The sequence below is a fragment of the Fringilla coelebs genome, assembly GCF_963513975.1.
Source record: "Fringilla coelebs genome assembly, chromosome: 3".
Lineage (NCBI taxonomy): Eukaryota > Metazoa > Chordata > Aves > Passeriformes > Fringillidae > Fringilla > Fringilla coelebs.
In genome coordinates this window covers 106,733,769-106,758,199 of record NC_140030.1, presented here as the reverse complement: position 1 = coordinate 106,758,199, position 24,431 = coordinate 106,733,769, and the positions used below count along the sequence as shown (strand labels likewise).

At 42.1% G+C, this 24,431-nt stretch overlaps 1 protein-coding gene across 1 annotated transcript; it reads left to right on the top strand.

Moving 5' to 3' along the window:
* Positions 1-276: 276 nt before the first annotated feature.
* Positions 277-24,431, top strand: EPHX1 (epoxide hydrolase 1). The gene is made up of 9 exons (XM_084202738.1): positions 277-304; positions 11,986-12,170; positions 13,553-13,733; positions 15,857-16,084; positions 17,549-17,678; positions 18,711-18,925; positions 20,989-21,097; positions 22,493-22,618; positions 24,095-24,431. Exons 1-9 carry the CDS (start codon positions 292-294, stop codon positions 24,318-24,320), a joined length of 1,413 nt encoding a protein of 470 aa, XP_084058864.1. The 5' UTR covers positions 277-291; the 3' UTR covers positions 24,321-24,431.

Genomic DNA, 24,431 nt, shown 5'->3' with positions numbered 1-24,431 from the left:
CGAGCGATGCTCCGGCGAGGAGAGGAGCTCTGGCTCCCCGTGCACTAAAGGAAAGCGCCTTTTCCAAGCTGTTCAGTGTGTCCAAGCCCGCTTCGGGCGCTGCTCCCAAGGTCCGTAAGTGCCAGGGAGTGAAAGAGTGCGCGGGGCTCCGCGGGTGCTGCTGCTGCTCCAGGGATTGCTGGCAATGGGAATTGCTCGAGCTGGGACCGCCGGGGGCTTTGTGCTGATTTCGGGAACAGCAAGGGCCTCATCTGCATTCCTGGTAGGGGAGCGTGTGTGGCATCCCCAGAGATGCTTTTCCAGGGCAAGGTTCCTGCTAAACGGGACTTACCAGTGCTTATGGAATAAAAACATCCAAAAAAAAAGTTTCATTTTTTATGAATAAAAGCATAACATATGTGTGTGTGTATATATATATATATAAAATATTTATTTTAATATATAGATTATATATTCTTTATATATATATATAACATTATATACGCATACATATATACACATACATATATACACATACACATATATATACATTTTTGTGTTTTCCATAAAACATAAAAATCATTCTATGGAAACAATTTTATTTTCATTAAAATTGTCACGGAAGTAACAATTTTATTTAGCGTTCCTTGGGAATGTGGCCGGGTTTCCCTGTTTAGTTAAAGTAAGTGGCTTTAACTATTGGCATGTAAATGGTTTTGGTTTGGTTTATTTGCTTATTTCTAAATGGGGATGTGAAATCAAAGTTTAATTTATTTATGGATAATTTTGCCAGACCTGAGGATGATTTGATTGAGTACTTTATGCATAATTCCCTTTGCTGAACAAGCGTTTTAGGCATGAGAAGAAAACCTTGCAAGTTTAATGCCCATAGTTTGTTGCATAACTGAGCAATCTGCAAAGACTAAGCAAATTATGTACTCTGCTCAAGCTGGGTTTAGTTTGTCAGAATTCAGTTGGGATTTTGATTGCCCAGGAGTTAAAACATACCATTTTCAAATGCATTTCTTGATTTTCCAACCCTATTGAATTAGACTGCTTTCTCTTCCCTTCTTTTCCTAGCCTAGCTTCACCTTAAATAAGAGAAATTGCCTGGTAATTGTAGGCAAGCCTACAAGATAGGATCAGTCTTAGAAGCCAATGTCTCAGAGTCACTCAGAGAGCCACAAAAGCAGGGTTCATATGTGGATTGGCATTACTCTTTGGGGATGCTGTGCTTCTCCCCTGAAGCAGATATTGCTCCTGTTTGAAGTAAGCTAAAGCTGAGGCTTGAGTGCACAGATTGCTAATGCTTACTGAAAATCGATGGAAGATAGCCCCCAAAAGCAATTAAGCAGCTTTGAAAATCAATCCACAGTTGAAGTTGTCCAAGGACAGGGATTAGATCTTTGTCAGAGCTGAAGTCTTTGTGGGGAAGGTCCTGGCACAGTGTCAAGTTCATGGCTCTTTGTTCTACATCTTTTCCTGTCTGAATGCATTTCCAGTCAAAAAATTAAAAAAAAAAAATCATTCAAACTTGTGTGTGATTTGCTAAACTCTACTGGCTTGTTGTTTTTCCCAGAGTTGTTTTATTTTGTGTGATCATAGCATTGAAGTAAATAATTTGAAATAGAGCACGGTGGGTAATAACCAGTGCAGCCAGAATCCACAAGCAATTTGTCTGTATGAATTGCCCAAAATAGGCTTTGGATTACTGGGTGTTCTAAAAGGCTTTTTTGCCCCCTGTTGATTTACTGTACTTTAAGTATTTGATCATTCTGTAGGGTAACACCGTTCCTTTCAGCCTGTTTGTTTATCCAGGGTTTCAACAAAGCTTTCAGACCTACCCAGGATTTTTAGGCATCAAATGGCAATGTTTTAATCTTGTAAGCACTGTGAAACAAGCTCAGGCTCCTTAGTGGAAGGACCAATTTGTTCTGAGTAATTACAACAGGTAAATGGAAGTGTTAGGGGTAATAATTCTGGAATGGTAATACTCCCAGAAATCCTTGTTGCTTCAGTCATAGTTTGTCAAGTCATTTGTCGGTGGAGAAGTGGCAAAGCAGAGCTGGGGGTGGTAGGTGAAGCACAGTTTATAGCTCTGGGCAAAGCAAATCGATTATCTTACATGTTCCTATGCACATTTCTTGTTGTTGGAGTATTCAAATTCTGTGGCCAGATGAGCAGAGGTAAAGCTTTGCCTTTGTGGTAGAGTGTGCACTATTTCATTGAGCCTGCAAGAGTATTTTCTTCATGCCACTCACAATCCCAGAACCAGGGCAGGCTTCTGCAAAGTGCAAGTTCCAAATGTGGCAAATAGATCTCTAATTACTGTCCAAGTCCCTGAAGAAAAGTCACTTGGAAAGTAGAGCATCTTGCTTCTCTCTGAAGAGCTTTGGTCTGCTTGTAATTAATGTTGAAAATACTTTTTTCCCTTCTGAGTACCACTGCTGAAAAAGTCCTGGGTTCTTCCCCTGCACACATTATTTTTAATTAAAAGCATCATTGTGTGTGCAAATGGGTATTTACATAAATGGTAAAGCACAAAACATCATCTTCTAAAGTGGCATTTGCTGTAATATCTTGGTCATGCTAGACATGGCAGGATGGCTGGCAGTGATTTGAATATACCCTGGGGTTTATGGCTGGTTCTTTTAAGCAGCATTCTGAGTTTTTTATATCTATTTAAGCATGCTGTGGTTGATGAAATGCTTTCTGATTGGCAGGGCTGGGAATGTTTTTGTGGGAATTGTGGTAGCCATGCTTTGTTTGTTGTTCTCCCTGATAGTGCATTTGACAGAGAGGAGAAATGACCTGTGATGGTGTTTATGGAGGGATCCTGCTGCATTAAAAAACAGGAGCTCTTTGCCAGGTTTCCTCCCTGAAAATCGAGCTGTCACCTAACATTCCTCCAGCTTTTTTTTTTTTTTTTTTTTTAGACATCTCTGCAGGAGATTATTAGGTGGAATCCATGGGACAAGAAAGGGCTCAGCAAACTTTTGGGTTTTGTCGTTTCTTTCTGTCTTAAGCAATTCTCCTCACATTTATTGCACCCAGCAGTCAGATTTTGTTCATCTTGTGAATTCTGTAGTTAGGACACACAGCTCTTGCTCTCCCTGTGCTGTATCTGCAGCCTGGGTGGGCTTTGCTGTCTGACAGAAAACAAATCTTCCTCTCAGGTAAAACACCCATGTATGATGAATCCAAACCCAAGCTCTGCTGGAGGACCAAGCCCTCTTGGGTGCTTCATCAAGAGTGTTAATTGCTCTCATCTGGTGGGTACAGGTAGTGCATTTTTCTAGATGAAGGCCATGAATCCAAACAGAACTTAAATATTGTTATTAAGGGAGAGATGAAGTAGCAAGAATTGTTCTTGTTACATGTTTACTCTGGCACATCCTTTTGGTGTTGCAGTTATTTGACAGAAAATGATGGCTACCATCTGTTCCCCTCCTCTGGCATCATTCAAAGTTCCTTTCCTCATTGGGAATGAAGTTTTTGTACAGAGACAACAAGTTTTGATCTCTTCCTGTTTCCATAGCCACATTTAATATCCTTTATTCCTTTCACATTTACAGCTCTAGGCAAAATGAATCGATCATCTTATATATTATTTTGCACATTTCTTGCATTATACTCCGAGTAGGCAGGTTTTGTGGCCAGGGAGTCTGGTGTCCCAGAAAAAGAAGGAAATCTGAAATAATAGATGAAGTGAGTAGTCTCTCATGGAGGAAAAAGGGAGTCAGACATCATAGAGGAAGGAGGAAACGTGGAAAAGTTGGACATCACAGAGGATTGAGGTCATCTCACACCGAGGAAGGAGAAAGTCTCACACATGGGGAAGAGGGAGTCAGGCACCATGAAGGAAGAGGAGAGTCTGGCATCAATGAGGAAGGAAGGAGTCTGCATCACAGAGGTATGATGGATTTGGACATCTCAGAGGTGAGAGGGAGTGTGGATCACACATGGAAATGGGAAGGAAGGAAAGATTCCAGGAAGGAATCATAGAGGTGAGAGGGAATCTGCTGTCATAGAGGAGGGAGAGAGTGTTGCACAGAGGGAAGAGTGAGTCTGGCATCAGGAAGGAAGAAGAGAGTGTCATCATTGAGGAAGGAAGAGAGGGGTCTGACATCACAGGGCTGGAGATCATAGAGGTAAGAGGGAATGTGGTGTCCTGAAGGAAGGAGGGGATCCGGCATCACTGAGAAAGGAAGAAATCGTCACAGAGATAAGAGAGAGTCTGACATCACAGAGGAAAGAAATAATGTGATGTCACAGAAAAAAAGCAGGAAATCTTCACTACTGGAGGATGGAGTCTCATCCTAGAGGTAAGAGGGGGACTGGTGTGACAGAGGTGAGAGGAAGTCTGGCATCACAGAAGATGGAGGTCATCTTGCTTCACAGAGGAAGGGGGGAGTTTGGCATCACAGAGGTTAGAGGGAGTCTCACATCATGGGGCAAGGAGCACGTTCTCATGCTACCTTACTACTTGGAGTCATGATCCTAATTTAAATTCACAATGTGCACCTCATCTGTCTTGCAGCTTGCCAGAAAATTCCTCTGGCAGTCTTTATATTCATCATTTTTATCTCCACACCTTCTTTTAACTGAAGGGTTGTCATGTACTTTGTTCTTATGTACCTCAAACTGCTTGCACTCTTTTTTTTCCTCCTCTAAAGCATCACATATACATCGATTCTGCAGGTTTTAATAATTAAAGGTTTCAGTAACACAGTTTTCTAACAGTGCTAATACAAAAAGCTTGTAAATCTGCTAGCTGGAAATCTCCCTGATTCCATGGAAGAATCTTAAGAGACTCAGACTGATGGAAGATCCTGCAGTAAACAGCAGGGGACACGCTGTGCTGTACCACCAAGCAGTTTGGGATGAAAACAAGTCTTATCTGGAGATCAGGGCAGGCAAAACATTGGCAATAACACCATGGCAGGGAAGGAGGGCAACCTTTTACTCTTCACTGCTGGAGGATTTGGTGAAGCTAAATTAGAGCACAAATTTGCCCTAAGGCCTGAGGAACAATTACCTCGATCTCATTTCCTTATCTGTAATATCTCACTCTTTTGGTTCATTTCCACCTCCTCTGTAAAATGCAGATGCTGGCACAGGATGAGGAGGTGAACCTCATTACTGCTAGAAACTCTAGTGGAAGGCAAAACAGAACCATGTGCTGCTCATGATTTTTTTTCAGGTGCTAGGAATGAGATGTTGAAATAAAGCTCAAGATGTGTGGCTAAGGACTGTTTTAAAAACTTGTTCCTGGCATGGAATCCTTCCCTCTTTTAACTGGAAGATGGGATTTGAGAGAGCTTTCAGCTGTGTTCACCCTCCATTGTATGCCAGGCTGTTGTCACTTCTCTGCACCTATGCAAAAAACCTGTTCTTGCTGGGATTTGAGGTCACTAAATAGAGTAAAGGCTGGCTAGGATAAATAAGAGAAAATCTTTGCATAATCTCACCTTAATGCGTTATTATGGTAGTTTGAACAGCTCTTTCACCCTTAATTATCATGAACAGTGCTGATTTGAGAGTTCTTTCTTGGCTTTTCTGTCTGCAGAGTCTGAAACAGAAATTATTGCAGATGGAGAGTGCATCTCCTTTCCCCTGAATCATACACACAATCATTAGACCACATTAATGGGCATCACACAGATCCCAAGCTGGATTCTGTCAGTTTGTGTTTGTGTAGCCCAAAGGCTTTTTTTAGACTCTTGAAAGAGAGTGGGTTTGTTCAAACATAATAGAAGCAAAATAAGGAAAATTGAGATGAACAAATCATGTTTTTAAGCAGCACAGAATAATGTGTAGGGCACAGCTTTGAAAAAACAAGTAATGCTGCTTAGATATTTGTTCTTGTAAATTGAGTTTCTTCCTCTTAAGAAAGCAGTGTGCAGTATTTTAAATAATGATTGTGGTCTGAGCTTTGGCTGGCCAGTGGTTACAGACATTCTGCCCTGGGTGAGGCAAAGTACATAACAGTGAACTTAGTCCCATATCACTTTTCTTTTCTGCTTAGTTAGACTGGGTCTCAGTGCCTGTGGACTTCCAGTGCAGTACTGGAGAGTTAACAACAGATGGTAACTGTAGGAAAAACGAGGTGGGAATGTGTTGTGTAAGGTGCCCAACCACTCCTCTGGAATAACGTGCCTCGAAGGACAAGTGCTGTAAGTGCAAGCTCTGGGTGATGCAGAGGTGTTGTGAGGGCCCCCAGGATGAGGTGAGAGATGAGAATTGACTCCAAGTTCTCAGAAGGCTGATAATATATAACATAACATACTATACTACAATATACTACAATATACTACACTATAGTATAGAATATATAGTATAAGTATAGTATTATATAATATAAGTATAGTATAATATAGTATATATTATACTATACTGTATTATGCTATATACTATACTATATATTATACTATGCTATTATATTATATTAATTTTAAAAAGAAAAAGAAAGGAGACATCAGAAAGCTAGAAAGGAATGATAAAAACCCGTAACTGACCAGAGAGCCTGACACAGCTGGACTGGGATTGGCCATTTAGTTAAAACAATTCACATGCTGGGTAAACAATTCTCCAAATCACATTCCAGAGGAGCACAGCATGGAGAAGCTGAGGCTTCTCATCTTCCCAGGAGAAGAAATCCTGGCAAAGGGATTTTTCAGAAAGTGACACAGAGAGGCACCCCCAGAGCCTAAACTGGCCCTGGAGACAGTGTGGTTTCACTGCTTTGGGGACGTGACCTCACTCCTTGCTCACAGCCTTCTAATTAAGTTCCCTCTGTACTGGTTAATTTCTGATTGTGAACAGTCTAGGGGAAAAAAAAAAGTAAAGTAGGATGATATCATCTCTTCCTGCTGTTTTGGAGATAGCATTGTGTGCCACCTCCCCGTGGCAATAAAAAATGTAAATGCTAAATTTCTTATCGAGACAAGGCAGAAACTCTGTTGGATTTGTATTTCCTGTCTTTGATTTGCTTTGCTTTATTTCATGCCATGCCTGCCTCTCCTCCTCCCCTAAAATGTTCATGCAGCATTCCATGCTCACCTGGGAGATGTTATCACTTGTAGGCAAAGCCATTTCTGCGTTGCTAAGCTATTTTCAAGCTTGTCATGATGCTCCATAAACGGCAGAAATAGGAAGATTTTCTTCTAAGAGTGACTTGATGGTTTTCTGTCTGTTTCTGGTGTAACATGATGGCAAAAATGTGGTGCCTGGAGAGGGTAGGGTGAAGCTGTAGGGACTGTGCCATGTCTTAGTTCCTTTTAGGCAGTGCTCAGGGACTGTTCCAGGTGCCGTGAGTTTTTGAAGTCATTCAGTGGGGTTGGTTTTCCTTCAGGTCTCTTGGGAAGAGTAACCTGCAATTGCTGCTCTTTGGGCAGAGCAGCGTGTAAACAAAGGTGCTGCAGCTTTCTTGGTAAAGCTTGATGTGGGACTTTATGTAAAGGAACAAAAAAACCCAGAAAAATCACTTGAAAATTGAGCTGTTATTTCTCCTGTAGGATAATTATTAATCAATAAACCTTGTGTCTCTCAGAGTGTGCCAAGTGCCCTGAGCTGCCTCACAGTGTGCTGGTAAACCAGTCCTGGAGAGAAAATGTTATTAACCCTAAACCATGATTAGCTCTGAAAGAAGCAGAGTCTCACAACTCCTGCCTCAGCCATGCAGCAGCAGTTTTGCCCTGGCAGGGTTTGGTAGCACCCTCAGAGCTGTGGGTCTTGTGCATCATTTGTTGCAGCTGGGTGGTGTTTGGGCCAGAAGGCATTTCCAGCATTAAGCTGAAGGTCTGCACAGTTGCTTATTTCTCCAGAAACATGTTTCAGATGGATTCTAATGCTGCAAGGCTAAGATGGATGGTTACTCATAGAAGTAGAGGGGGATTTTACCCCTGAGCTGTTTCATAGATGACATCTCTGAAAATGAAGAGCTCTGTTCTCTGGGGCATCTCTTCCTGGGTATTGATGAAGACAAAGCAAGAGACAGGACATTTGATGTAAATAATAATTGCTCTGTTCCTGTGGACCCCTTAGCTCTGATGTGAATGCTCACATGGGGGAGAACTCAAAATGCAGAAAGGTGCTGAAAACCAGGAGTGTTTCCAATAGGGAGCTGTAAGATACTGTAAGGAAGTTCTGGGGTTTTCTTGCAAAAGTATTTCATGACATGTGCTTGGCCTTGTTCAAGAGGAGCTTGGTTTTGGATTATTTACTGGGCCCATTGCATTTCAACGTTTTTCTTTGAAAACATGTTTTTAAAGCAGCAAACCAAACGCATTCCTTCTTGAACTCTTTAGGCTAAAAGTACTGTCTAAGGTATTTAAGTGTTGTCTGCAAACAATATCCACCCTGGGGTACAGCAAAGTCTCAGAGCCTAAGGACCATGGAATAAATGGAAATATTTCCTTCTAAGGTCTTGCCTTTGGTCACATAAAAGGAGGAAAAAGCCAAACCAAAACATGAACTCTCTTTGAAGCACTCGTTTTTAAAGGCATTGTGCCAGTGTGGTTGCATCAAGAGACTTCAGACAATAAAACCACCAGCGCTTTGTTGTTGACATCTCTGAAAATTGAGGGTAGAAAAGTGTTCTTGTACCTATTTGTCCTTCCACGTTCATGGTGCTGTATTGCTGCATGGTGGAACAAGTGTTAAGGAGCTGATAACTTCCACTTCACCACAGACCCCAGCCGTGATTAGCGGAGGAAATTCTGGAGCAGGTGCCTCGCAACTGAGGCTGCCTCCTGCTGCACAAACAACACACAAGAGCTCCAGAGAAGCAGATTGAATAGTAAACTTGGGAAATCACTGCTCTGAGCAGCCTCCTCTGGGCCCAGGCTGGAGCTGCTGGCAGGAACAGGCTGCATCCCAGCAGCTCTTCCCTCCCAAAGCAATCCCCTTGGGTGAGCTGGTGGAGCTCAAACGCTGCTGACGCACTTGGTCCTTCCCTTCCCGGGCACTCACAGAAAAATGTGACACTCTTGGAGCTCTGGGGCTCGTGCTTATTATCATCAGGAATTTTACAGGCACTTTCAAGGCAACTGGGAGAGATTGAATACAGAAAGTCTCTCTGTTAGCAAAAAATAACCCAACCAATATCAGAGGTGGCTTCTTCCAAGTCAGGATGACATCTCGTGCAAATCAATTTGTCACCAGCCCCAGCTATCTGCAATGGAAGTCAGGATGCTTGTGAGACCTGAAGTTGGTTTTGGCACTTGCTACTGGATGGTAAGCAAGCTCATCCTACAGTCTGTTTGGAATTCACTGCAAAAAATGGGTGTCTGTTCACACAGCCAGTTCTTTCCACACGTGGTCCAGGGTGAATGCAAAATGCACAATTTGCACACAATCCCTCCCCAGGTCTTCTGCTGCAAAAATTTTGCTGTCTCAAGTGTCCTTGAGAGGAGATGGCAGGGAGCAGAAATGGTTCTGTAGCTCTGGGTGTGGACATGAGGGGTTCTGGCTCATGAAGTTCAGTTCCTGGGCAGAGCAGTTCTTGTTGGGAGCTGTGCCCTTGTCTCTGTGCTGGCAGGTATTGTACTTGGCAGGAAGGAATGATGAATCTGATTCCATGTTCTCAGAAGGCTAATTCATTATTTTATGATAATATATTATATTAAAGAATACTATACTAAACTATACTAAAGGATACAGAAAGGATACTTACAGAAGGCTAAAAAGATAATAATGAAAACTCCTGACTCTTTCCAGAGTCCCAACACAGCTTGGCCCCAATTGGCCAAAGAGCCAAAACAACTCACAGCAGAATGCAATGGAACAATCACCTGTGGGTGAACAATCTCCAAACACATTCCACATGAGCACAACACTGGAGAAGCAAATGAGATAAGAATTGTTTTCCTTTTTCTCTGAGATGTCTCAGCTTCCCAGGAGAGCATCCTGGGCGAAGGGATTTTTCAGAGAATGGGAATGCCACAGGCAGAGGGCCCATGGTGCTGAGGCAGCAGGAGCCAGGACAAAGAGAACTCTGGTTTTGGAGGTAGCTCAGCCTGAATGACAGGGCTGGCACTGAGAGCAGCTCTTCTGTTTGCTGGGGAGCTCTGGACTTGGCCAGATTTGGATTTTCTGTGTGATGCTCACACAGTTATGGTGGTGAACCTTTCTAGTCCAGATATGGCCCCAGCTGTGTCGTGATTTTGGGCAAGCTGCTGTTTTTCTCCATGAAGGCTTAGGAGTGGAAATGTTATAAAATGCTGTGGTAGGTATCATTTCTATGTAAAGTGCTCTGAGGTTTCTAGAAGCCCCTCCAGTTGTGCTTTGCAGTAAAATTTAATTGTGCTCAGGATGCTCCTAAACTGCATTGGCTTGTGTGCTGAGGCAAGCTGAAATTGGATAAACTTTTTCATTCTGGGGAGAGTTATGGGCTGGGTGTTGTAAGGGGGGAAAAAAGTGTTGTCTTGTGCTCCAGGTAAGATTGTGAAGAAAAACAAGTGGCAGAAATTATGAAAGCACCGGTGAAACAAAGAAACAAATCAAGTGTTTTCAGTGCCTATCATCCAATAGCTCCAGCCTCTAAGGGTTCAGGCACTTTCAAAGTTGTAGCACTTGCATGTGTAAAAAATACTTTTTTTTTTTTTTTTTTTTTTAGCTTGTTCAATCTGCACAGTGCCTGGACACATGTTCAATCTGCACAGATGTTTTATGGGTGCTTATCTTGACTTGTGTATTTATTTATTTATTTATTTATTTATTTATTTATTTATTGTCAGCCAGTAGAAAATTTTACTCAAGAAGTTGACAAAAATAGGTCCTGTCACATAAAGGCACTTAAACTATTCCATTCAGTTTCATTCCTGCTCTAATCCTGTGAATTCCTGCTAACTTGTGCTAAAATTCCTGTTTTGATCCAGGAGTAAATTTGGTGCATTCTGAGGACTCTTTGAGCCATTCCAGAGCATCAAATTACTCTGCAGCAGCAAAACCAACAAAACCTTCTGGCTCTAGAGAGAATGAAGATGTTCTGGGTCATAAACAACCCTTGCCCTACAGAAGTTTTGAAATATTTGATGTCTTAGTAATTCCCCAGCAAATGAGTGTTTGAAGCATGACATTCTTTAAAATTATGCATTAAAATGATGACAGTACTGTTCCCCAAACCACCTTACTAAGGTTTCTTACACTTAAAGGCATGCTTGAAAACATTAATTATTAAAGACAAGTCCAAGTGTTTTTTCTACTTGCAGCACGAAACAGTCCAAATATATTCAAGATGATTTTCTTTTTTTTTTTTTTAATGTTGGGGTGTTTTGTTTGAAGCACAGCAGCCCTACAGCTGGGTTATGCAGATGTGCTGTGAAATCAGGTTGCTCTGCACCTTGACAGAATTTTGTCACTTTTTCTGGCAATGGTCTCACATTTTAGAGCACGGCCTTTTGTTTTCTCTCTGAAACAGTTCACAGGGAGAAGGAAAGGGAAGGTCTGACTGCCCTTTACACTGCTGTTCAAGGGTTGTGCAAATATATCCCTGCTTCACTTCCTGGCTGACTGGGAGGTACAAGGTGGCTGCCCTCACACTGTTGGCTTTTTATTCTGTATGTATAATCTGTCTTGCTTCTCTTTCCTGCTGAATCTGCAGCAGTGGACATGTAAGCCTTGCTGAAGAGAGGCTCTGCCCTGGGATTTGTGGGGAATCTAGAACTTTAGAGGAAGAGAAGGCATTAAATGTGACTTGTATAATTGTAATTATTAAGTTATATTTATGTCATATTTACATTACAATGACTATTTAATTGCCACATTATCCCTTTAACTTACTTTAAATTCTGTTTTTATATGTGTCTTTTATTTAAAACAATTCTTCCTCGTTTGGGCAGGTTGAAACATTCTGTTTCAGAAATTTCACAGAAGTATTGAGTGCCTGTGAGTGCCAGAACATCCTGCAGTTGGAATCCTGTCTGAAAAGGGAAAAGTCTTCACAAAGAATGCGTGTCTCTCTGAGCTGACTGGGCTCAGCAGAGTTCTGTTCTTCTCTTGCAGGCATTATGCTGCTCGAGGTGTTCCTGGTCCTGGGGACACTCCTCATCTACTTCTTGTTTTCCAAGAAGAATGAAGAGACACTGCCCTTCAAAGATGGGTGGTGGGGCAGGGGACAAAAGCCTGTGACCAAAGAAGACTCCAGTATTAGGCCATTTAAGGTGGAGACTGCAGAGGAAGAGCTGAGTGTAAGCAAACCTTTGTGCTGGGGGAAGGGAAGGAAGAAATGGCCAAATGATGTAGAATGTTTGGAAGTAATTTTTAAATTGAACCAACAGAGTGCCAGTGATGTCCAGGTCTTGGGGGAAGGGATTTTTCAGTACTTCAGAAGATAGGTATGAATAGGCAGATCTCACTGTATAATTTTGTTCTCAGCTGGCTCTTGCATGATTGCTGGTAAATAAACCTACTCTGCAAAGCCTAATAAACATAAAAATCATATTACAGATTACTCAACTCTGTTTTTCTGTTTGTGCATTTTCCTCAGTTTGTGTAGACCAGAATAAGAACAATGTCCTGTTTTTTCCCCCTTTCTTTCCAAAGCAATTACAAATACCTCATTTTCTTGACTGCTTTATGTTTGCAGCTGTGTTGGATGCTGATTCTTCTGTAATTAATAGTCTACTTTGGTCAACACTAAATTACTGTGGTAATTACAGTAAACACATACGTTGCAGAATTTGTTGCATAGAAGGATTTTGATTGTGTGTGTTTAAGGCAGGGATTGAACAATTTCATAGATCTTTGTGGAGTCATGGTTCAAACAATACTCATGGGATTGCTCACATTATTAATTTATGATAGATTCCTAATTTCTCAGCAAGGCCTGGGTTCTTTAACACTTTGCTTACCCGTCTTAGTAATATCAAAAGACATTGCTGTCCATTCTGCTTTCCCCTTACATTGCAGACACTAAGATGGATAATTTCTAACTTTAAAATGATTGTGCAGGATTAGATTTCCAGACCTGCCTTTCAGCTGCTCTGTGGAGCCAAGAGGAAGGAGCTCTTGCCTGTCCTTCCTTGCTGAGTGATTTTGGAGTGATCCTGCAGGGTCACCAGCATCCCCTGAAGTGGGAAGGTGACTGATTGGCAAACTTAATTTTAAGTCTGGTTTCACCAAGCTTCTGTCTATGCAAAATCCTTCTGAATGTTTCCTGTTGAAAGACCTCCCACCCCTGAGTTTGGGAAGGAAAGCAAAAGGTTTGGGCCAGATCCATGCAGTGACTGTGAGGAAAGTACCAGGAAAGGCAGCAAGAGTTACCCCTTGCAGCCTCAGCGGTGCCAGCAGAGCAGCTTGCCCTCTGTGGTTCTCAGCCTGGCAGCCAGGTTGGGCAGCCCTGCAGAACAAAGGCTGAGAACAGCTGGGAATGGAAGGGGAAGGAGGCCACCTGCAGGAGGAAAAATACTGGAACAGCTGATGGAGCATCAGCAAAAGGCACAGGTGTCTAATTAGAGATGTTATTTCCATTGTTCTCGTTTCACGTGGGGATAACTAGAACCCACACACAGCCCAAGACAGCAGACACAAGGGCTTTTAATGTCTCTTCTCTCTCTCTCTTTCCCTGTAGGATTTATTTAGGAGACTGGACCAGGCTCGATTCACTGAGCCACTGGAGAACAGCTGCTTCCACTATGGAACAAACTCTGTGCACCTCAGGAAGGTTGTGTCCTACTGGAAAAACCAGTTCAATTGGAAGAAACAGGTTGAAGTCCTCAACAAGTACCCACAATTCAAAACAAAGATTCAAGGTGTGTGGCTTTTCCCCTTAAAACATAACCAGCAAGAGATAAATTTGTCTGCAGGGGAACTTGGTGGGCAGAAGGCTCTGGTTGTATCACAGGGCCTTCCCTCCCTGGCTGCCATAGTCTGGATCCTTGGCATCACTGCTGAAGGAGCAGGGAACTCCTTGGGGTTGTAACTGAAGCCTTCAGGACAAGGAATGACAAATGGAATTCCCTGTGCATGAGCAGCCTGTCAGCTGGTGTTAGCAGGAGCCAAGCACGAGTGTTTGGAAGCAGAAGTGGGTTTTAAGCTGTACACATGTTCCCTGCCTTGTATGCAGCCATGCAAAAATTGCCACAGATGTCTCCTCGTGCTCTGTGGAGCTGCCCAGCTGCTGCTGTCACAGTGAAGCCATCAGCCTGGCAGCCCTCCTCAGCCTGGCAGGGCAGATGTGCTCTGCTGCACCTCTTCAAGCATTCCCAGGCCTAGGAGAGCACAATGCCTCTCTCCTGGGGTTGATGTGCTGCCAGGTGTGAGGGAATGGTTTCTCTTCATTCATTCTTTCCAAGGAGTTCGTTCAGCCAAAGTCTGCTGGGCTTTTTAAAATACCTGATTTAGGGTGGTGTTTGGGTCCAGTTGTAGGTCTAGAGCACAGCAGGCAATTGTCTCCCATGATGGCAAAATTTAACCTTAACTGGGTATTTTGTTCTGTTTTTACTTGCACCCATAACTGTGTGTTGTTTCAAAAGGTGCAGTTTGCCATGGTGTTTTAAATGGATTTGAGACAATAAATGGTGCTACATAGTTGTTAGAGCTTAAAGCACTTATTTAAATGATGGTTAGTGCTGAAAAAGATAAAACCAGAAAGTCTTCCCTTGAAAAAGAAGAAAAAAACACCATCTGAGACAAGAAAGGGAGAAGCAGCTAAGGACAATGCTCTATGTATAGCAATGGGAAGGGAAATTTCAGTGTTGGGAAAGATTACAGAGAGCAGATATGAAAAGACAAGGTCAAACATGCTGTGTATCAGATTCCTACCTTCTGTCATCACTTGAAAGCTTTTCAGAGAGTGCAGAGATTCACAGAGGTGTCAAGAATGGGGAAATCTCAAGTCAGTGAAAGACGGTGGGATTGCTGGTGAACTGGAGTTGATGTGAGTAAAACAAGCTTAAATACACCAAGAAATGAGGAATTTGGGGAACAAATTCCTGTTTCCTGGGAAACAAAGCCCTGAGTTAGTTTGAGGAAGGGCAGCTCACCTGAAGCAGGTAGTGCAATGCTGTGTGAAGCTTGCCTGCTGGAAAGGGTCAAAGTGGAAACCACACTGCTGATTTTACCTTTCACTGATCAAACTGGAGACTGGTACTAGATCAGAGGCTACTGGTTTGGTTTATTCACCTAAAGAGATACTGAAAGCTTTGGACAAAGGGTGGGAAAGGACTACAAAAATAAACACTTTAACTCTCTTTTAGCGAGGCATAAAATCCTCAATTTGGCATGATCGGTTTATCAGCAGTTAAGATGTGTGACCTGATTACAGGAGGCTTCCACAGACAGAGAATATTTAGTGAAGGCTTTTAAAATTCCTTTTGTGCAGCATTTAGAGTCAGTGGTTGGGGACAGAAGCCAGACATATTCAAATGGAAAGTAAGGCATGCACAAAATGAGGAAAGCGATTCATGCCCCCAGACAAACAGCTGCACCTTGCGGATGGATTCCCTATCTCTATCTCGTGGTGCCTTCAAGCTGCAATTGCAGGCCCTTCAGGAAGAAAAATCTCTGGCTGACTGAAGCCTACCCTGTGCCATGTAGGGACATTTGGGTAAAATTTAAGGGCACTTGGACTAAATGATGTAATTGTCTCCTCTGCCTGTAAGCTGGGTGAGTCACTGTGTTACCGTTGGTAGACTGCTTCACTCCTAGGTCTTAATTTGCCAATTTATTTGAAAACAGAAATAGCCAACCTCATTTGGCTGCTGTGATGCTTAATTGCCCATTATAAAGTACTTCAAGGTCCTTGGATAAATGCATCCAGAGAGGTGCACCAAAAAAAAAGGACTGGAAAATGCTTTATTTCTAATCTGTTCTGTGATTAGTTTCAGTGTCACGGTAAATTTGGGTGTACTAATTAATGATTTTATTTTTACAGGCATTGATATCCATTTTGTTCATGTAAAGCCTCCTCATTTGCCTGAAGGCCAGGCTGCAAAGCCACTGTTAATGGTTCATGGTTGGCCTGGCTCATTCTATGAGTTTTACAAAATTATCCCTCTCCTGACGGATCCTGCAAGCCACGGCCTCGGGGATGAGCACATCTTTGAAGTCATTTGCCCATCTATCCCTGGTTATGGTTTCTCAGAAGCACCCCACAAACAAGGTATGACACAGGAGAAGAAATTGAACCCCCACAAGCCCAGTCTCACAGCGAGGCAGCCTCTGTTAGCAGAACAGCAACTCCTGTTCCACACTTCTCGTTTTCCCAGTGAGGAAACAGAGATCTTGTGTGTTGTGTGGGACGACGGACATAAAGAAGTGACTTCAGGTGACATCACTGGCTAGTTCCTGGAGCAGTGTGTAGGTAATTTAAAAAGAACCATAAAAAGCTATGAAGTGACAACTCAAGAGTTGTAATTGCATCCATGAATTGTCTGTGAGTGAGCAGGCAGGGTAAATTTAATTTATTACTGTTCCTTTTTGGAATTTTGCATCCATATTCAACAGCATTGTACGGTAGGTGAGAAGGAAGAGTTGAAACAAAGCAGTTCATGTGTCCACATGGCAGGTTGCAGCCAAATACCTGCTTGTTCAGCCTGTGCTCTGAGTTATACAAACACAAACTGCAGCAAATTGAGGCAAGCTAGTGTTTGAAGTGACACTGACTTTAGTGTTAAATTGCATGTGCAGATGTGGAGAAGGCTGGGTGTGGTATTTGCTGGGTCCCAAGGAGGAACTGAGAATCTGATTCCATGTTCTTAGAAGGCTAATTTATTATTCTATTCTATTCTATTCTATTCTATTCTATTCTATTCTATTCTATTCTATTCTATATCATTCTATTCTATATCATTATATATCATTATATATCATTCTATTCTATTATGCTATACCAAAACTATACTAAAGAATAGAGAAAGGATGCAGACAGAAAGCTTAACAAAATACTAAAGAAAAACTTGTGACTCCTTCCAGAGTCCCAACACAGCTGGAACGTGATTGGTCATTACGTTAAAACAATTCACTTGTTGGATAAACAATCTCCAACCACATTCCAAAGCAGCAAAACACAGGAGAAGCAATCAGATAATTATTGGTTTCATTTTTCTCTGAGGCTTCTCAGCTTCCCAGGAGAAAGAATCCTGGTGAAGGGATTTTTCAGAAAATATGACAGTGACAGTTGGCTTTGCTTTTCTCTGCCTCCTTGGCTTTAAGTATCTGAGCATCTTTTACCTGCTTTAAGTATCTGAGTATTAAATGTTTCCATTTGAAAAACATCTTTTGTGACTGAATTGGACAGCTGAGTCAAGAGTACTGACTACCTTTTAGTTTGGTGCAGCAGCAATTCACTGATGGATTTTATTAAAAAACCCCCACCATTTTCATGGTCAGCATTCAGAGCAGTGGAGAGGTCTGCAACAAAGGCTGGAGTTTGTCCTCCTCATGGTTTCTGCTTGCTGTCTGTGCTTGGATGCTGAGCAAGGGCTTGCATTGAGTCAGGCAAGGAGAAAGGGACTTGTAGCTTTTGAGGAGCTGGAACATTGCCTTGATGTGGAGAACCAGTGCTGCAGGGTCAGAAGTGTGGGTGGAATTAATGCAGCAAAAGTGTTCTTTTCTTTAAATGCAGACTTCAACTCCGTGAGTGCTGCTTCTGTTTTTTATGAATTGATGCTCAGACTGGGATTCAATGAGTTCTACACCCAGGGAGGTGATGCTGGCTGGCTCATCTGCACCAACCTGGCTCAGATAGTGCCCAGGTGAGTACCCCCTTGGTGCAGCTCTTTTACTCTGTGAATAGTTATTTCCTGTGCACTTGGGAGCTCCTGCCCAAGTCCTCGTTGTGGAGGTGTGGCATTCGCATTCTCTGAAAAACCCCTTCGCCCAGGAAGCTGAGAGGTCTCAAAGAAAAAGGAAAACAATCTTACCTGATTTGCTTCTCCTGTGTTGTGCTCATGTGGAATGTGTTTGGAGATTGTTCACCCACAGGTGATTGTTCCATTGGATTCTGCTGTGAGTTGTTTTGACTCTTTGGCCAATCAGTGCCAAGCTGTGTCAGGACTCTGGAAAGAGTTTTCATTATTATCTTTTTAGCCTCCTGTAAGTATCATTTCTGTATTCTTTAGTATAGTTTAGTTTAGTATTCTTTAATATAATATATTATCATAAAATAATGAATTAGCCTTCTGAGAACATGGAGTCAGATGCATCATTCCTCCCTTCATCAGGGCACCCTGCAAATACAATATGTAGTTTCTCCCTTTGGTTCTCAGTGTTAAGCAAAGATCCAAAATTACATAACTTTTGTTTATATTCAATGTTTTTTCTTGCAAACAGCTGGACAGCACTTTGGTAGCGGCCTCACTGAGGTCTGGAGTGGAACAACTACTTGTAAAGAAAGAAAAAGGAGGATTTGTGGCTTAGCACCCTGGAGTGTGTGCTGATTACTGACAGTTGTCCCCTTGACTTGTCATTTTTGTGTGAAAAGCCACTACAAAGGGCAGCTGAGGTCATGATGTAATTAACAGGCTGGAATTCAAGTATGTCCATTCCTGTTAATAATATTTTAAATGTCACAGACCACAGCACCAAACCTGGCAGAGTTCAAGAAGTGTTTGGGCAACAATCTCAGGCACATGGAGTGATTTTTGGGGCTGCCCTGTGAAGGGTCAGGAGAGCTGGACTTTAATGATCCTTGTGGGTCCCTTCCAACTCAGGATATTCTATGATTCTAAATACGCCAACTTTAACTTTTTGGTAACTTGTGGTTTTTGTTTTTTTTTTTCCTTTAGCCATGTGAAAGGTCTCCATTTAAACATGGTCTTGGTTTCAAAGCTGGGACTGTCTCACCTGCTCTCCATCCTGCTGGGCCGGTACTTCCCAGGCCTCTTTGGATTCCAGGAAGAAGATGTCAGGAGGATGTTCCCCTTCATGAAGAAATGGCTCTACAAGATCTTGTCTGAGTTTGGCTATGCTCACATACAGACTACAAAACCAGATACTGTTGGTAAAACAAACAAAAAATACCCCACAACCTTTTTTGAACTCGGGATGCCTAAGTCTCTTCACTTTAGTTGTGCTTTCATAGAAACAAAATGTACTGCTTAAAATATGCAGAAAATAGGGGGGTTTTGCAGTGTATCTGCACATCCAAACTGAGCATGCTCCAAGTGCCACTGACCTCATTTTCCAGTTTTCATAAATAAAATAGATTGTTTAATATTTTTCCACTTCTGCTATCACTGGGGACTGTAATTCCATTTCAAATGCAGCTCTGCTGAGAGCAAAAGATAATTTCTTCTCAGAGAATGGATCACATTCAAGTAATGTAAACTACAAGAAGCTTTTAGCTGTCTCAGCACACAATGTAGCTTATTTATTATAGTGATAAGTAATACCTGAGAAGTAAAATCAAATTTCACTTTCACTCATTGTTCTGAATCACTTGCAGACTTTCAAGGAAAAAAAAATTGTAGCTGTGAATGTTCTTTCTGCATGAGCTAGTCACTGCTTTAAGTATCTGAGTATGAAGTGTTTCTATTTTAAAAATATCTTTTGTGACTGAATTGGACAACTGAGTCAAGAGTACTGACTACCTTTTAGTTTGGTGCAGCAGCAATTCACTGATGGATTTTATTAAAAATATAGTTAAGGGAAATATTTCTTAATGGCTTTCTATAAGCTTACCTCCAGAGGCAGGTATGTTCTTAAAATGTGTAGGCAAAAGGATGATTGTATGGATTTTTTAAAAATTTCGCTTCTGTTGAGTTTTGGTTTCTAAAAATTGCCAGTCTTTTGTGCTTTAGGAAAGAGAGGGAAGCTGATATCTGAAAAATGCCTGAGCCTTGCCCCTTTTCAATCAGAATTCTGGCTGATTCTTGTCCTTACCAGTCATGTGGGGTCTGTCAGAGCAGACTGGGAACCAGCAGCCAGTTCATGCTTTGGGGGCTGGAGCATTTCTGCAGTTCTCCTAAGGACAAAGAAGAGAGGGTCAGGGCAGTGGCAGGTTCCTAAAAGGGAAAAAACACTCTGAAGAAATTTCTGGCAGAAATGCCTACATTCCAAGTGCTCTGAGGATCAATGTCAGTTTTTCTCTATGTAAACAGATGCACTCTACTCACAGTGAGTAGCTGAGAACAGGCTTGTCATGTCCAGCACATCTGTAAATTGCTCAACAGAACTTTTTCAAACACTTGCTATTTCAGTTATCAATAGTAGTTGGTTAATAATTGAAATCCCACCATCATGTTTAAATAGCAATTACTTGGTGGACTTATGCCAGCTGCAGTGTTGGGCACCTTCCTGGAAGGATGGGTTGCAAGGGTGGAACTTCAAATTCCACCAAATTCCCAAGCTGAACTTCAAAGCTGTTCCCAAGGAACTTGCTGTTCCTTGGGAACAGCTTTTTCTCATGTTTTCCTGAGAAGCAGGGACAGTTTACAGTCCCTGTATTTCACAGCACTAGGATGTGTGATCGAAGTTCCAAGTGCAGGTGTGTTCCTTCTGTCCAAGAAAAGCAAGCTATAAAATATATATGAAGGCTTGTTCTACATGAAGGCAGTTTGCTATTGCTAATTCAGAAGATGGACCATTTAGCAGAGCCTTGCTGTTCCTTAATGATGTTCTAATAATCCTTAAAATGTTTTTGCTGTTAGATAATGCTGCAAATCCTCCTGGTCATGTGTAGGCATGTGGGGTTTGGCTCTGTAATGCTGTTTAATACATGACAACTTCCAGATTAATGGAAGCAAACCCTCCTTGGCACATAGAGCTTAATCTTATTAGCTTACCAGAAAAAAGAAAAGCCAGCAGAAATCCAATACTGTTACATCAGTTCAAAAAACGTTCAGTGTGAGCTAATGTGAAGCCTGCTCATTTGCAGACACTTCCAGTTTATTATTTGGCATTAAATGGCTCCAACTCATTGTTCTATTTTATTTATTTAAGAGAGCAGCTGATGGAACAGCTTTGGAAGGTTACATCCCCTATATTATAACAGGCAGCTTCTCTAACACTCTGAGTTCTGTAGTTGGATATCAGTTACAGGTAAATATTCCTCCTCCTTTACAGGCTGTGGTTTGAATGACTCTCCTGTGGGACTGGCTGCATACATCTTGGAGAAGTTTTCTTCATGGACAGATATGGAATTCCAGAATCTAGAGGATGGAGGACTAGAGAGGTAAGCCCTTTGTCCCCTGGCATTTTGCATGAGGTGACTAAGCCCAGAGTGACAGCTGAAGAGGTTTGTCTGAAGTGGTCACCTCACACCTCAGGGAGCCTGGAGTGACCACAGCTGGTGCTGCACTCCAGCACACAGAGGCAAACAGGCCATGCAGGCTGATGGATTCTCTTCCCACTTCCATCTCCTAGAAAAGAAATATACCCTGCAACTCCTGGATATTAAAAACTGACATATGGGGAAGAATCTCACCAGGACACAAAATCCAAAAGTATAACCCAGATTAAGATGCTGGCAACTCATGATTCATTGTAATACTAACAATTAACTCCCTGTGGATTGGCTTTGGATAGATTGTTACAGCTTCATCTACCTACCATTTGCTAATAAAGGATTATGTTTAGTGTACAGCAGAAACCAGAGCTGAAATCCCCTTTGAGAACTACCTGGCAGGAATGGAGAGAGGGGGCATGCAATGGAAAGCAGATTTGCATGGAATGTTTGCCTTGCACACAGTTAATAACTTTATATGAAACATGCACTGTTTACAGCACAAGTTGGTGTGTGAGGCCTCACAGTAGCATTTCAGATTATCATTAATAAATGGCACAAGCTGCTGCATGTGCTGTTCTGCTCCCACCCTCCCAGTCTGTGGACAGGAGAGACAGCCATGCTGGAGCATAAGGTGCTTGTTGGAATCTCTTGTATTTGCTTTATATCTTATATTTGTTTTATATCTCTTGTATCTGGGGTTCCCAGATGAAGGGAGGAAATGATGACTGTGACTCCATGTTCTTAGAAGGCTAATTTATTATTTTATGATACTAGAATATATTAAAGAGTACTAACTAAATTATACTAAAGTACTAAAAGGACACAGAGAGAAGGCTAAAAGATAATAATGAAAACTTGTGACTCTTTCCAGAGCCTCAACACAGCTTGGCCCTGATTGGTCATTAAGTCAAAACAATTCACATGAAACCAATGAAACAACCACCTGTTGGATAAACAATCTCCAACCACATTCCAAAGCAGCAAAACACAGAAGTAAATGAGATAATATTGGTTTCCTTTTTCTCTGAGGCTTCTCAGCTTCCCAGGAGAAGAATACTGGGCAAAGGGATTTTTCCAGAAAATATGACTACCACAGAATCTGCCTTCTATGTAGGAGTTAAAATGTGACTTCCCAGCTTGTGTCTGAAGGCTTTTAGCATCCTTAATTGGTCACTGGCCGACAGAGGGGGAGTAATAACTTCACCTCTCCACTCTTAAACACTATTTATTTCCTATAAGTATTTTTTCCCCTTACAACCAAACCAAAGTCAAGTCCTTGCTAAAGTGATGCAAATCAGTTTTCAGTTCTAATTAAGCAGTGTCTTGGGCTTGCCTTTTCAGGAAGTTCAGCCTGGATGACCTGCTCACCAATATCATGATCTACTGGGTGTCAGGCTGCATTGTCTCCTCCATGCGTTTCTACAAGGAAAACCTACAGAAGGGGATAGGCACACAGAAACATGAAAAGTAAGTGTGGCTTTTTCTTTTTAAATATTTTGGCCTGATTTTAATTTTATAGTTGCATGCGTTATAGATTCCTGAATGCTGAAGAAAAAACACTGCTCTCTCACAGCATTCCTCTGCAAGACAGACCAGGTAGTTGATGTACTGTGCTGTGTTTGCAAAACAGGGTGCTTAGGCAGGAATCCTGAGCCCTGGAATCCTGAGCCCTCAGTGAGGGAGATCTGACTGGAGGCACTGCTTGAGGGCCTCCCATTCATGGTGTAGCCACGTATTTCTTAATTTTATTTCCGTTACTAAATCAGTCTGTGACTGAGTCACACAGTCAGTTTTGTTTAGTTCAGTTGGTTGTAGTTTTAGTACTTTTCTGGACACAGTTTGCCTGTTTCTGCAAAAGGCTTATGTCCTTCCTTTGGAAGCAACTTCAGCCTGCTGACACACTGCATCCTTGAGAAGTCAGTGAGACTGATGTGCCTGCTCCTGCTCAGACTCTTTAGGCAGCAGCTTGGTTGCATGTACTTGCCTGAGTATGAGTGAAGGCTTAAACCTGCCCTGAGGTATTTGCACCCACAGCATAGTGCCATGCTATTTATTTAGCTGTGAAATGATGCTCTCAGGAAGCTGACTCAGTTCCTGAAGCTGTTGTGGCTATGCTGTGGGCAGTGTCATGCTCTGGTTCTGCCTGCATTAGATGAGCTGTGTGAGCCTCTAAGTGCCTAGAGGACAGAGTCTCAGAGTCTTGTGTAAAGTTCTGACCTCAGCCTTCCAGTATTTTTTGTATCCACATTTTAAAGTCTGTCACTTCTGACAATGCAGCTTATGTGTATGGGATATTCAAACCTAGAAAATGTGGCTCTAAGAACAAGCACAGATCATTCACACCCCTCAAATCCAGTTGCTTCCTTACACTTCCTAATGTGAAGAATGTTTCATAGTGTGCATTTCTGCCAGTTAAAAGCAAGAGCCATTTTACAAGGTATAGTCCCACATATAGAAATGTTGCTTCTGAACTAGTCTAAATTATCAGTATTCCTCTCTTCTACCCCCCATTAAATAATTATTCTCCTGCCTACCCTCCAGTTGTCCTGCCAGGCTTAGCATATTTGAGTGGTTATCTTCCCTGTAAATCTCTCTCCAGCTCTTATCAAATTGTGTGCTTGCCCATCAATTTAAGCCCTGTGTGCAGCAAGAGGAAACTGGCTGCCCACCACCTCCTAGAGCTCTCCTCTCCCTTTCCATGCTTCTGAGCCTCATGCCCTGGATCCCCTGCAAAATTTCCTTAATATCACTGTATGCAAAAATAAAAGAGAGGTTTTTTCCCTCGGGAATTATAGTGTTGTCTTCAGTTTTAGGATCTGGAAGTCCAATTTTTAATGCCTAACATGAGTGTGCCCAAATGTTCAGGAACATTTCCTTGGGACTTTTGATTTGTTGCAGATTTAAGTGTTTGGAAGATCACAGTGATTCTCTCTCCTCTCTCAGGCTCACAGTACAGGTACCCACTGGCATTGCTGCCTTTCCTAATGAAATCCTGCACATACCCCAGGCTTGGGCCAAGAAGAAATACACCAACATTGTCTCCTTCCACTTCATGCCTCGGGGTGGCCACTTCGCAGCTTTGGAGGAACCTGAACTTCTTGCTAAAGATATTCTGCAGTTTGTTGACAAAGTAGAGAAAGAGCAACTCTGGAAAAAGAAAAGGGAATAACTTCCCTAAGAAACAGCAGAGTAATTACTTTTAGCTTAGCACATGTACAGGGCTTGCTAAATCTGCTGTAATCCATGTAATTAGACCTTATTGTTGACCAGATGTGAGCAA